At 46.6% G+C, this 13073-nt stretch overlaps 1 protein-coding gene across 1 annotated transcript; it reads right to left on the reverse strand.

Annotated features, from left to right (window-relative positions):
* Positions 1 to 3017: 3017 nt before the first annotated feature.
* LOC138076912 (oncomodulin) lies at positions 3018 to 5777 on the reverse strand. The gene is made up of 4 exons (XM_068969244.1): positions 5717 to 5777; positions 4992 to 5124; positions 4431 to 4540; positions 3018 to 3043 (listed from the first exon to the last, which is right to left on the reverse strand). The coding sequence occupies exons 1-4, from the start codon at positions 5775 to 5777 to the stop codon at positions 3018 to 3020; spliced, it is 330 nt and encodes a 109-aa protein (XP_068825345.1).
* Positions 5778 to 13073: the final 7296 nt, after the last annotated feature.

A 13073-nucleotide genomic window follows, 5' to 3' on the forward strand; every position in this document is an offset into this window, starting at 1 on the left:
CAGTAAAGCAAAGCAAAGTTTCAGTCTCTCAGTCGTGTCTGACTCCTTGTGACCCCGTGGACTGTAGCCTGCCAGGCTCTAGTCCTAGGATAGAACTAGGATAGAACTCTCTACCCATAGAGTTCTCCAGGCAAGAATACTGGAGTGGGTAGCCGTTTCCTCCTCCAGGGATCTTCCCCACCCATGGATCAAACCCGAGACTCCTGAATTGCAGGCGAATTCTTCCCTGAGCCATCAGGGAAGCCCTTTGAAACAAGTAGAAAGAACACAATTCATTAATAACTGTCTATGTGTGGAAAACATGGCAATTCATCCTTTTGTATCCATCCATCCTCTAAACAATTTCCCCAAGACATTCAGAACATGGGTATGACTCAGTGGCACAGTGTCCCCTGTGAGTGTTAGTCACTCCGTCGTATCTGACTCTTTGTGACCCCATGGACTGTAGCCTGCCAGGTTCCTCTGTCCGTGGAATTCTCCAGGCAAGAATACTGGCGTGGGTTGCCATTTTCTTCTCCAGGGAATCTTCCTGACCCAGGGATTGAATCCGGGTCTCCTGCATTGGCAGGCAGCTTCTTTACCATCCGAGCCCCCAGGGAAGTCCCCTGGGTGCTCTGAACAACCCCTCCAGTGATTATTTCCATACAGATGCCCTCTTGACAGAAAAGAAAGAAGAGAAGCAGTCTTTACCTTGCTGGGGTGAGGCTACTTCTGCTGCCCCAGTGGGTAATGGATTGCTTAGTCAGTTAGACTGTCTAAAAAGCAGCATCATTCACCTTGTTTCTTCGAGGCACACGGTGTCCAGAGCCGGAGGGAGGAAGGCTGCATGATCACTCTGAGTTACTTACAGGCTCTCCCTTCAGAACTGTTGGGATGAGGCCCTTACCTGGGGAGAGCTAGTGGAGTGAACAGAAGTGTCAGGAGGGTCCGAGTGTCCACGTGGTGTGCTGGTGGCGGACTGCTATAGGGATCGAGCCTCCTGGGGCGTCAGAATTGCCCTGGAAGGCCCTCTTGCCGGTAGCTGGGAGAAACTGTCACATACCCAGGGAAGCTGCAGGTACACAGGAGCTAGCCCGGTTCCTTCCAGGAGGGGTGCGGAGGAGGAGAGCATGAGGGCACAGCTGTGCAAAGGGCGGGGGAGCAAGAGAGCCGGCCGTGAAGGGACACACTTCGGTTCTGTGGCCCTCCCCAAAGAGGGCTTCGTTTGGGGGCTGGATTTCTGCAGCTTGAGTCTTCTGAAAACAGCCTTTGTGGGTTTTGTCCTTTCTACACGACATGCGTGTTTGCACGCTCAGTTGCTTCAGTTGTGTCCGACTCTCTGTGACCCTGTGGACCATAGCCCGCCAGGTTCTTCTGTGCTTGGGATCTTCACAGCAAGAATACTGCAGTGGGTTGCCGTGCCCTCCACCAGGGGGATCTTCCCGACCCGAGGACCGAGCTCACGCCTCCTGCACCTCTTGCATTGCAGGCAGGCTCTGTACCGCCAAGCCCCCAGGCGAGCCCCTCTGCGTGACTTAGTATTCTTCAAATCAGTACACTTTCTCTTTCCGTCTGGGTCTCTCTGTGTGGCATGCGGGATCCTAGTTCCCCGACCAGTGACTGAACCTGTGCCCCATGCATTGGGAGTTCAGAGTCTTAACCACTAGACTGCTAAACCATCAGGGAAGTCCCTCAATATGCTTTCAAATGTCTAGTAGCCTTATTTTAAAGCAGCGACATTAAAATACAGTTTGTGCTACTTTTATCTTTCTGACACCTATCAAAATAAATACATGGCCATCACATCTAACAGTGTTGGCCCCTGCCCCCATAAAATCACCTTGAGACCCCCTTGTAGTACATAGCCCACACTTTGAAAATCTGCTCTGCCACAAACTCCAAAAAAACAGGAGTTTGAAGTAGATAAGCCACTCAGCAGGATGGCAGCAAACCCAAGAGGGGCCAGGGCACTGTGAGCTTGGGTATCGGGGTAAGAAGTGTGAGCTTGTAAACTCGCTCTGGGAACATGCCTCAGTTCCTCCCAGGAGTCCTCACCTGCAGAGTCAGCCCGAGAGAAGAGCTCAAACCTGCCACGTGGAAGTCAGCCTAATGAGAATTTCCTGGCTTGAGGTTGCCCCACCCTAGTGAAAGACCTGTAATGGGAACCTGAGTCTCGCCTCAAATGTTCGGGCAATTCTGGGTGTAGCTGGTTCGGTTGGTATCAAATAAGAGCCAGGAAAATGGTGGCTGAGAAAGGAGAGAGGAGAAGGGAGAAGGAGGAAGCAGGTGAGGCGGGAGGGGGAGAAGGGGGTGGCGGGAGATTTGGTCAGAGCCAGCAAGTCTCTGATAGCCTGTTTTCCTAAGGGAAAAAAACCAGCTTGAAAATATGTCTGCTTGTCTCACTGCAGGTTTCCTTAGCTTTAGGGCCATTGTAGCCTTGCACTTTTCTGTCTTGTACTATTTGCTTTTACTTAAATCTCTCTTATAACAACCTAAGACCCAGTAGCAGAAAACACATAAGCAAGCGTGACTTTCCGCTGGCTAAAATCTCTTCATAGGCGTTTCAGACTCAGATAAATTGCTGAGAAAATCCTAGCCTGATGATGCCATTTATTTGTGACTTTTTTTCCTGAACCTCCTTTCCCTGTGTGCTTGTGCGCAGCGCAAGTAAGGATGGCTTAGTGCTCGACTAAGACCAGAAATCTTCCTGAAATTCTTCCCTCGGTCTTCAGATCGCTTTCATCCCTCATGGAGGAAGAAACCACACCCACACATCAGCAGATGATGAGAAAGGTGTCTTTATTGGGTGATTTTTTTTTAAGGCATTTTTGTCTGCTGAGGGCCTTACAGGAGTCATTAGGGCATACCCACCACCAAAAAGTCACAGATGACTGTCTTACGACCTCACTAACACAACAGCCAAACTGTAGAAGCATTTTGGGCGAAACTAATAAATTAAGGGGAGGAGGTGGGGGGGGTCCCAATTCTTGGGGCTTTGGAGGCCTTCCAGCTGATTCTAGCTCCACAGTCTGGGCCCTTTAAGAATGTACCATTTCCTGGAATTCTAGAACAGAAGAGGTGAGAACAGGGTCAGCGGGGAAGGCTTGGCACTTTACAGACAGGCTACTGCCATTGAGGGTGCTGAAGAGGAAAGAGCCAAGTGTGTTGTCAGATGAAGGCCATGGCCCCCTCCAAGGGCGCAGAAAGAAGAAAAGTTGTCCCTGACAGCCTGCGTGTTCCATCCTCCCGCCTCATCTAACGTAACAAACATCTTTAATTCTGCATCAGAGCCCCTTGTGGTAGAACTTGCCAATCCAGTCATTTCTCTCTGACGAGGGATGAATTCATCGTAGCAGCCCATCATAGTACCTGTGCTCACTCAAACTTTTGTCTGGTCAATTCAGGACAGAAATGCGAGGTTTCCTCCTCCTGTTGGGCTGTTTATTGTATATTTAGGAAACATTTAATGGTTTGGGATTTTGCACTAACTCTTCTCTACTGGACCCTAACCTTGCCCCCCAAATTTATATTACAAATTTATATATATTACTCTGTGGATGCTCCAGAGTGAAGCTGAAGACTAGGATTTGCTTTGTATTTATTGGTAAGCTTTGCTTGTTTGAAGTCTTTCATGAGGAAGTTTAAATCTATCTTCCCTTACCTAAACTGTTTTTCTGAACTATCCACACAGGCTGCATTAACTCCCTTGTAGTAAGTGATAGTGGTATCATTTTGAGTAGATTTTTTACATTTTAATTAGTACCACCATAAGGAACACACATAAGTACTCCTGAGCTGACATGCACGGAGTAGGTAAAACATGTGGTAACATGACAGAATCAGATGAAGATAATCCTCCAGACACGCAGTTACACTGAAATTTGAATACAGGGCTCTGCACCCAGAAGGCTGAGCAAATGGTGATAGATTTACGTGTTCTCTTAGTATTGCCTCTTTGTTATGCTAATATCCAGGAAAACATACTTCTTTAAACCCTTGCAAGCTAAGATCCTGTCCTACTCAAAAGAATCAAATAGACACTTTGGTATGAGATGTACTTGAGAATGTCAATTCTTCCCTTATTCAGAGAGACTCAAGTCCCTGGAGTCTCCTAACTGCTGGAGATTCCTAGCACTATTTTTCAGGTGCATCAGGGTGTCTTGCAAATAATGGGCCAGGCTAGTAGCTAGTACCCTGGTCAGGTGAAGGGTATTTTCTGGTTCATAGATGGTGATCAGTGGGACTACCTTCTATGGTATATCCTCACGCCAGAGTCTTGACATAGACCATTTGCATCCTCACTTTACTTTTATGGATGAAAAGACTGAGGCTCAGCAAGCTGAAGGTAGGGGGCGTTTAACCTATATTTGTCTGACCTCGTGGCCTAACTGCCCTGCCCCGGATGCCGCCTGAGCTCAAGTCTCTCCTGCCGTGTGCGGGTGTGAACGTACCATCAGCCCCGATCTTCCCGTCTCCGTCATTGTCTGCAGCTGCCATCAGGGACTTGGTTTCTGACTCGGTCAGTTCTCTAGCACCACTCTCAAACTTCTGGAGGAAAAACCTACAGGATAGTGAAGATTGAGGGGAATGTTTTTAAAACCCACACACATTTCTGTGTTCGCCCCTTTCTTTTTCTCTTGAAGCAAACCATCTGTTCCCAGCAACCACAATAATCAGTCAAGATCTTAGCAAGCAAAAGTTTCTTTCATTGTTGAGACTAGTGGACCTTTTGTTAAAAAAAAATTTTTTTTTCAGAAGTTTGCTATTAAGTCGGTTTGCCAAGGAAGACTCCTAAGACTAATGACTTTTTGTCCCCAAGTCTTTGGTGCTCATATTTAGTGTTTTGCGAGTCAGCGTGGCTGATTGACTCATGTTCTGTTCTTTTATGAGAATCTACTGAGTGACCAGCATCAGAGCTGGTCATTGAAAGATGCTGGGGAGACTGGCCTCCACTGCACCTCATCCCCACCTAACAATGCTGGGGTGCTGGTCGGGCTTAGGACAAAGCTCACTTCAGCTCTTCTTCATCCAGGTACCCACTCTGGTCGTTGTCTATGAAACGAAAAACATCTTTCACCTGACTGGCCGACATCTTAGCGAGGCCCGAAGTCTGGAAGAATTTTTGGGGTTCAAAGGTATCTGGATCTGAAAAACAGAGAATAGGTTATTCTGACGCTCATTGGATTGCATTCTGTCTCTGGACCAAAGTGATGTCAACTTAGGATGTTAAAACTACTTTACATAATATCATTGAGCTACAGGGATGCTCTGTTTTAAAAAATCTTTTTTTCAAAGGCCAAGTAGGGCTGTGACTGGGTCTGGATTCTGAGGCAGCCAAGACCATCTGCCTTCATACTCTCATCTCCTTTCCCCCTCCCCAGATTTCCCTCTGCGCTTGACTTTGTCCATCCCCCCTTCTCTGGCCTCCTCTCTTCTGTGTCTCCTGGTGCCCTTTATTCAGGCTGTGTATCCAAGATGGCAGCCCCACGGGTCTAACTGGTGAGAGGAATACAGTCGTAGGATTCAGGCTACGGGGATCCACTGATTCCTTTTTTTCCCCTTCATGTTTAGTAAGTTTCTTTCACCGTACAGAAGGGGATTCTATGCTCAGACCTCCTATTTCTATCAGGTAGTTATCTAGTTAATAAGTTCTTCCTCTGATTCCCGTGCACTTGCAGCCAGTTTGCATCTTAATTTTTGTGACTTCTCAGGAGCTGCTGCCTCGCTTCCCCCTTACCTCGGCACTCCTGCAGGGCTGCTGCAATGTCATCAGCACTGAGGACGTCTGTGATGCTCATTTTCCACCTGTTCTCACAGAACAATCGAGAAGTGGTCAATGCCCAGCAGGAACGTGCACATCTGGGGGGAGCACACCCCCCAGGCCCGCAGAGACTGCACACTTTCTGAGAAATTTTAAGATGCAATAAGCGTATGACCAGCCAAGACATGATATCCAAATAAAAACCAAATACTGAAAAGATTCCAGCCCCCTTCATCTCAGCGTCCTCTCTTGAATATATGCCAAAGAGGAAATTAAAAAATACCAACTGAAGAAAGATTTGATGCTGCTTTCTTGTAAAAAATATATATATATTTACGTTATCGACCACTTATAGAGACATCTACAAGCCATTCAGAAGTAGACCATGCTACAAATGCAATGGCATTTTAGTACACCAGCCAGAGAAATGCACCATTGCGAGTTTCCCTTACAGAAGAACAGAGCTTGGGCTGCTTGCAGACCCTCTACGGAAGGGATGCCCTTCTGTCCCGAAGGATGGGAATCAGAGACATCAGAAACCCGTTTAGCAGAGATCAAAATCCACCCATGTGTCAACTCCACGGGGAAAGAACCTGAGCATCACATGCACCAGCTTAAAATGAACCCATGCAGGAAGGAAGAGTCTGGGGTCTGGGTGATCCACCAGCTACTCACCGGTTTAGATTTTCCTCCAAGAAGAATCAGGAAAAAGAACTGAAGGAGCCAAAAAACAGATGCGCTTTTGCTACCTCACTGACGTACCTTATATAGGAATGAAAAAGCGATAGGAAGAACCTCTTAGATTTCCTGTTCAAGGATCAGGTGGACATAGCTCAGATGTCTTGCTTTACTAATTAAACCTTTTTTTTTTTTTTTCTATTTATATCTCAAAGGAATGTGGGTAGGAACAGCCAGTTTTCAAAACCAAACCTCAACGAGTCTTAACTAAGGTTTCAATTTTGCAAACCAACACTGCTGGCCAAGCGTCAAGACACCAGAGGCCTGGTAAAGAGGAGACAGTGGTTGAAGTGAGCTAAACACATCTGAGGGGCCTCTGTCAGTTCAGAAGGGCTCCCCCCTAGATGTTAGTGGCTGCCATCGGAGGTAGGTCTGTTGTCGGCCTCCGAAACTTTAGATGTGTGAGGCCGACCTCAGTCCAGGGCTGACAGACTCAGGGTCAGTGTCAGATGGGTACAAAGACTCGTCCCACCAAGGGGATAGCACCGGTTAGATGACTTTCTAAAAAAGTCTTGACTTTGGTATTTCTCAGCTGTACTTTTTTTTTTGATTGACATGTAGTTGATTTACAATGTTGTGTTAATTTCTGCTGTGCAGCAAAGTGGTTCAGTTACACCTGTATATACCTTCTTTTCTGATATCCTTTTCCATTACGGTTTACCATAGGGTATTAAATATGTGCTATGCAGTAAGACCTTGTTTTTATCTATTCTGTATATAACAGCTTACATCTCCTAACCCCAGCCTCCCACTCCATCCTTCCTCCAGCTGCTTCACCCTTGGCCACCATCCGTGTGTCCTCTGTGAGCGTGATTCTGTTTCTGTTGCACAGACAGGTTCATTTCTGTCATATTTTATTAAAGGTATTGATTAATCTTTCAGGCTCTGCTGTGTCTTCCTTGCTGCGAGCGGGTTTTCTCCGGTCGCAGCGACGTGCAGGGTCTGCTCTTGGTCGCGGTGCACTGGCTTCTTACGCCGGCGGCTTCTCTTGCTGCAGGCACAGGGCTAGTGCGCGGGCTTCAGGAGCTGCGGCATGCGGGCTTAGCTGCCCCACAGCACGTGGGATCTTCCTTGACCAGGGATTGAACCCGCGTCCCCTGCACTGGCAGGTGCAGTCTTAACCACTGGAACACCCAGGAAGTCTTCATTTGTCCCATATTTTAGAGTCCACATATAAGCAGAATCATATGGTATTTGTCTTTCTCTTTCTGACTCCACTTAGTATGATAATACCTAGTTGCCTCCGTGTTGCTCTCAGCTGTATTTTAAATTGCACCCACTAAAAAGGCAAAAAAGGGGAAAATAACTACCCGTTCCCAACCCTATAGCTAAAATTTGCAGAAAATATATGAGGCCAGGACTTGGGACCTCATAATTTGTTTTTGTTTTGTTTGGGGGGTTTTTTGGCTTTCCGCAAACCTTTTATTGAGTCCTTATATGGCCATCACTGTGCTACTTTCTAAAAAAAAAATTATGGTAGAAAACATAAAACATAAAGTTTACCATCTTAACCATTTTGAAGTGTACATATAGTAGCGTTAACTACGTGTACGTGGTTGGACAACAGACCTCTAGGACTTTTTTTCTTTTTCTTTTTTTCACTGGGCCACAGTACTTGGGATCTTACTTCCCAGACCAGGGATCGAACCCGAGCCCACTGCAGTGGAAGTGAGGAGTCTTAGCCACTGGACTGCCAGGGATATCTCTCTAGAACTTTTTCATCTGACAAAACTGAGCTCTGTACCCACTGATTAAGACTCCCTGTGCTCCTTCCCTTAGCCCCTGGCGACCACGATGCTACCTTCTGTCTCTAAGAGTTAAACCACTAGGTGCTCCTCATAAGTGGGATCGTCCAGTATTTGTCTTTCTGTGACTAGCTTCTGTCACCTAGCAAAATGCCCTCAAGGTTCATCCATGTGGTAGCATATGACATTTCCTTCTTTTTGAAGGCTGAATTCAAGTGTTTTAAAAGTCAAAACTGATCCCATGTTGCAATCATAATTATTCAGTGTTTTTTTAGAGAAGGATCTCAGTACTCTCTCCTGGGGGTACAATCTGGACAGCCATCTTCAATTTCCTCCCAGATATATTCCCCGGCTTCTATGCCTTTACTTTTGCTAGTGTTATCAATGAAGTTTCTCTCAGGATCACCTACAGCTTTTTTTTTTTTTTTTTTGCATTGTAAAAGATTTTTATTTTTTTTAATTTTTATTTTTACTTTATAATACTGTATTGGTTTTGCCATACATTGACATGAATCCACCACGGGTGTACATGCGTTCCCAAACATGAACCCCCCTCCCACCTCCCTCCCCATAACATCTCTCTGGGTCATCACCGTGCACCAGCCCCAAGCATGCTGTATCCTGCGTTGGACATAGACTGGCAATTCGATTCTTATATGATAGTATACATGTTACAGTGCCATTCTCCCAAATCATCCCACCCTCTCCCTCTGAGTCCAAAAGTCCGTTATACCCATCTGTGTCTTTTTTGCTGTCTTGCATACAGGGTTGTCATTGCCATCTTTCTAAATTCCATATATATGTGTTAGTATACTGTATTGGTGTTTTTCTTTCTGGCTTACTTCACTCTGTATAATCGGCTCCAGTTTCATCCATCTCATCAGAACTGATTCAAATGTATTCTTTTTAATGTCTGAGTAATAGTCCATTGTGTATATGTACCACAGCTTTCTTATCCATTCCTCTGCTGATGGACATCTAGGTTGTTTCCATGTCCTGGCTACTATAAACAGTGCTGCGATGAACATTGGGGTATATGTGTCTCTTTCAATTCTGGTTTCCTTGGTGTGTATGCCCAGCAAAGATTTTTATTTTTTTTATTGAAATATAGTTGATTTACAATGTTGTATTAGTTTCATGTGTACAGCAAAGTGATATATTGGTTTTCATGTTCTTTTTCCTTATGGGTTATTACAAAATATTGAGTAGGGTGCCCTGTGCTACGATAGGTCCTTGTTGTTTGCCTGTTTTGTATATAGTGATGTATATAAGTTAATCCCAAACTCCTAATTCATTCCTCCCCCCTTTTCTCCTCTGGTAACCACAGCAGTGTTTTTTATGTCCCTACAGCATCTCTTAAATTACCAAACCTTAGGTCAGCGCCATTTCTGTCTTGCCCATATGATGTTGCCCCAAATGCCTAGCACAGTGCCTGACCTAGTTAGGTGCTTGGAAATTATATGATGAATAGATATATAAAAACAGCAAAAAGAATCTGAAAACAAGATTACCAGACAGCATCCACTTGGCCCAGTCTTAAAAAGAAAAAACAAACCAGTTTCTGAAAATAAGTCTTAAGAAATTAGGTTGCTGACATTAAGTTGCCATAGAAACTGGCTGAGTTCTTTCTTTCTGTGGAAGGGTTTACAACTGTCCATAGAGAGAAAGACATTTTTAAAAATCTGCTCATTTAAATGAAAACAGCATATGGGTTAAACCAAGACACTTTAGATATTCATGCTGTTTTTCTGATAGAACCTCAAGATAAACAGAGACCCAGTGAATGATGTCTGAGTCAAGAATGTGACCAGGATTCTGACGTGAATTCCACTACGTGCAATCTGGGGATCAAAATGTTGATTCACACAGAAGGACACAGACTGTATGATTTCACTTCTCTGAGGTGCCTCAATTAGTTCTCAGTTGTGTCCGACTCTTTGCAACTCTAGCCTGCCAGGCTCCTCTCTCCGTGGGGTTGTACAGGCAAGAGTACTGGCATGGTTTACCATTCCCCTCTACAGGGAATCTTCCTGACCCAGCAATTGAACCTACGTCCGTTGGCAGGTAGATTCTTTACCACTAGTGCCACTTGGGAGTGGTCACAATCGTGGAGACAGAAAATAGAAGGGTAACCACCAGGAGAGCGGAAAAGGGGAAGTAGTGTTTAATGGGGACAGAGATTCAGTTTGGGAAGATGAAAACATTCTGGAGATGGATGGTGGTTGATGGTTGTGAAACAGCGTGGATATACTTAAAACCACAGAACTGTACACTTAAAGTAGTTAGAATGGTAAAGTTTATGTTATGTATATTTTACCACGATAAAAATTGTTGATTCAGTAGTCTTCCTTATTTTGGTCACCAGTTCCCATGAAAGAGAAGAAAGAAGCCTTGGAAATAGACCTTAATTTGAGCCCAGATCTGTCCTTTATTAGCCCTGTGACTCTGGACCCCAGTTTCCCCTTTTGGGAAGTAGGAGAAGTGCAAATACCTGCTCCATCAACTTCTCAGAGTTCTTCTGAGGATCACGGGGCCAAGTGCAGGTCTGCAAATGTCCAGAGGGGCCTCAGTGCCTCCTGGTGCATCCCACCCCGTCCTGCGATTGCAAGAGTATTTCATTTTGTGTATCTGTTCCACTCGATTGGTAGGGACTTCCCAGAATGGAGGGAATGGATACTGGGAGCGACTGGCACTGTCTGCAGTGGGAAGGCCGGCAGCAGGGAGCAGAGTACTTCGCGACTCCGTCCAGCTGTGCGCTTGGGCTCTGCTTCTGCCAGAGGCCCCGGACTGTCAGATCACACTTCTCTCTCAGATATTTGATGCTGTCCCCAGTCACCAGTTTCTATCCAAATCCCCAGTGGGGCTCTTAATCCCACAGACTTCCCCTACTCTGAGCCCACACACCTGCTGATTTTGTAGCGCTGTAACGTAGTCTTTCCAGCCACACCGGCCTGACCCAGGTCTCATCACCGCCTATGCCCAACCCCAGCTGTCTCACTGGTGCCTAACTTCTTGGAAGTGTCTGAGGCCCTCTGTTCAGTGTGTGTGTTGCTGTAGATAAAACACAGTTGACTTCCGTCTTCTCTTGATGGATGTCTCCTCCTTCCATTTCTCAGCTTCATCTTCTCTGCATGCCCCACTGTCACCACGCTCATCCTAGCCTCCATCATTTCTTTGGGGAACAGCTGCGGAGGACTCCTAAGAGGCCACCCCTCATCCTCTTGGGCTCCCCTTCCAGCCTCACTCGGTGGATCTTTCCAAAACGCTAGCAGTGTCAGTTCCCTAGGGCTGCCCTCGCGGACCGCGTGGCTTTAAAATCTGTTGTCTCCAGTTCTGGAGGCCAGAAGCCCAAACCGCGGTGGCAGCAGAGCCCTGCTTCCCTCGAAGGCTCTGACGGAGGCCCTTGCCCGCCTCTTCCAGCCTCTGGCATTTGCGGGCAGCCCTCCTTGGCTTGCCGGTGCATCACTCTGGGGTCTGCCTCCGTCACCCCCTGGCCATCTTCCCCCTTTGTGTCCTCTTCTTACAGGGACCCCAGTCGTAATGGATCAAATGCCCGCCCGACTGTAGTATGACCGCATCTTAACTAATTACACACCTGCAGTGACCTTTTTTCTAAACAAGTCACTGTATGAGGTATGCGGGTTAGGACTTCAGCGTGTCTTTTAGGGGGACACGGTTCAACCTAAAACACAAAGCATATGGCTCCCCTCTGCCCCTTCCCCCTGACCTCTTCTGCAGGACCACAAGCCCTTCTCTGGGTTCCACTTGCTCTTGGAATAAAGACAAAAGTCCTTCCCACAGCCTTGAAGAGCCTTCCTGATCCGTCCCCTGCAGACTTCTCCAGCCTCATCTCACCCTATCTCCCACATCAGACCCTCAAGTTACCCACCCTTCCACCAGCCATGGCCTTGTTTTACTGTTATCTTTGCCTGGAACACTCTTCTCTTTCCTCTCACTTTTTAGGTGTCTCATACACACAGCCTTTATAGCTCTGCTCAAGCGTTACTTCTTCCAGGAAGCCGTCGCAGACTTGAAGAGTAGGTCAGACCCGACTTCAGAGGCGGTTGAACCACCGTGCTTCTCTCAGCAGCAGATCTCAGCAGCTGCTGGTCCTTCTTGCTGCGGTTGCTTGAACCGTGTCTCTTGCCCTCTGGGAAGTAAGATGCACGCGAGGAGGGTCAGAGTCTATGTTTGCTCAAGTCTGTTTCCCCATGTGGATGTAAACAAAGTGAGCACCGGCAAGGGCTATTAGTTCAGAGCATTCCTGCAGCAAGGGAGGCACCATCTCTTGTGTTTGGCAGGGCCCCGAAGGCAGGCAGAGGAGCAGGAAGGTTTGACAGTGGAAAAAGAGGAAGACTCAGGTATGCTCTGATAGGAGGCTGTCACCTGGGAGCAGCCGGAGCCCGGCTGATAGAAGCTGGACATCCTATGTGAGCACGTTGGGAGCATGTTTGGCTTTCTCTGGTTGGTCCTAAGTTGGAAGCAAGGTACAAAGTGAAGTGAGCTGTCAGTCATTAATCCAGTCTCCACTGTTTTGGGCCAGTTGTTACGGGCATTGGTTTGGCTTCCTGGGTTACTTGCTGGAGATGGTGGTCTGATTTGCTACAAGTCTGACTGACAGGCTGGCTTCCACTGGGTGGTTGCTGCAGATGGTGGGTCAGAGTTCTGAATTCTCTTTTCATATGTGCTCTGACCATTAACCTGTGAATCTAACTAAGACCAAGCAAGGCCAAATACATAAATAATTTTTTTTTAAGTAGAGCGCTGATGCAAAGAGGAGTCTGCATAAACAGACTTTTCTAAAAGAACCTGTATCGTCTATTAATTCTCCATATATTTCCCAGTCACTT

This window comes from Capricornis sumatraensis, chromosome 3, assembly GCF_032405125.1.
Source record: "Capricornis sumatraensis isolate serow.1 chromosome 3, serow.2, whole genome shotgun sequence".
NCBI classification, from domain to species: Eukaryota; Metazoa; Chordata; class Mammalia; order Artiodactyla; family Bovidae; genus Capricornis; species Capricornis sumatraensis.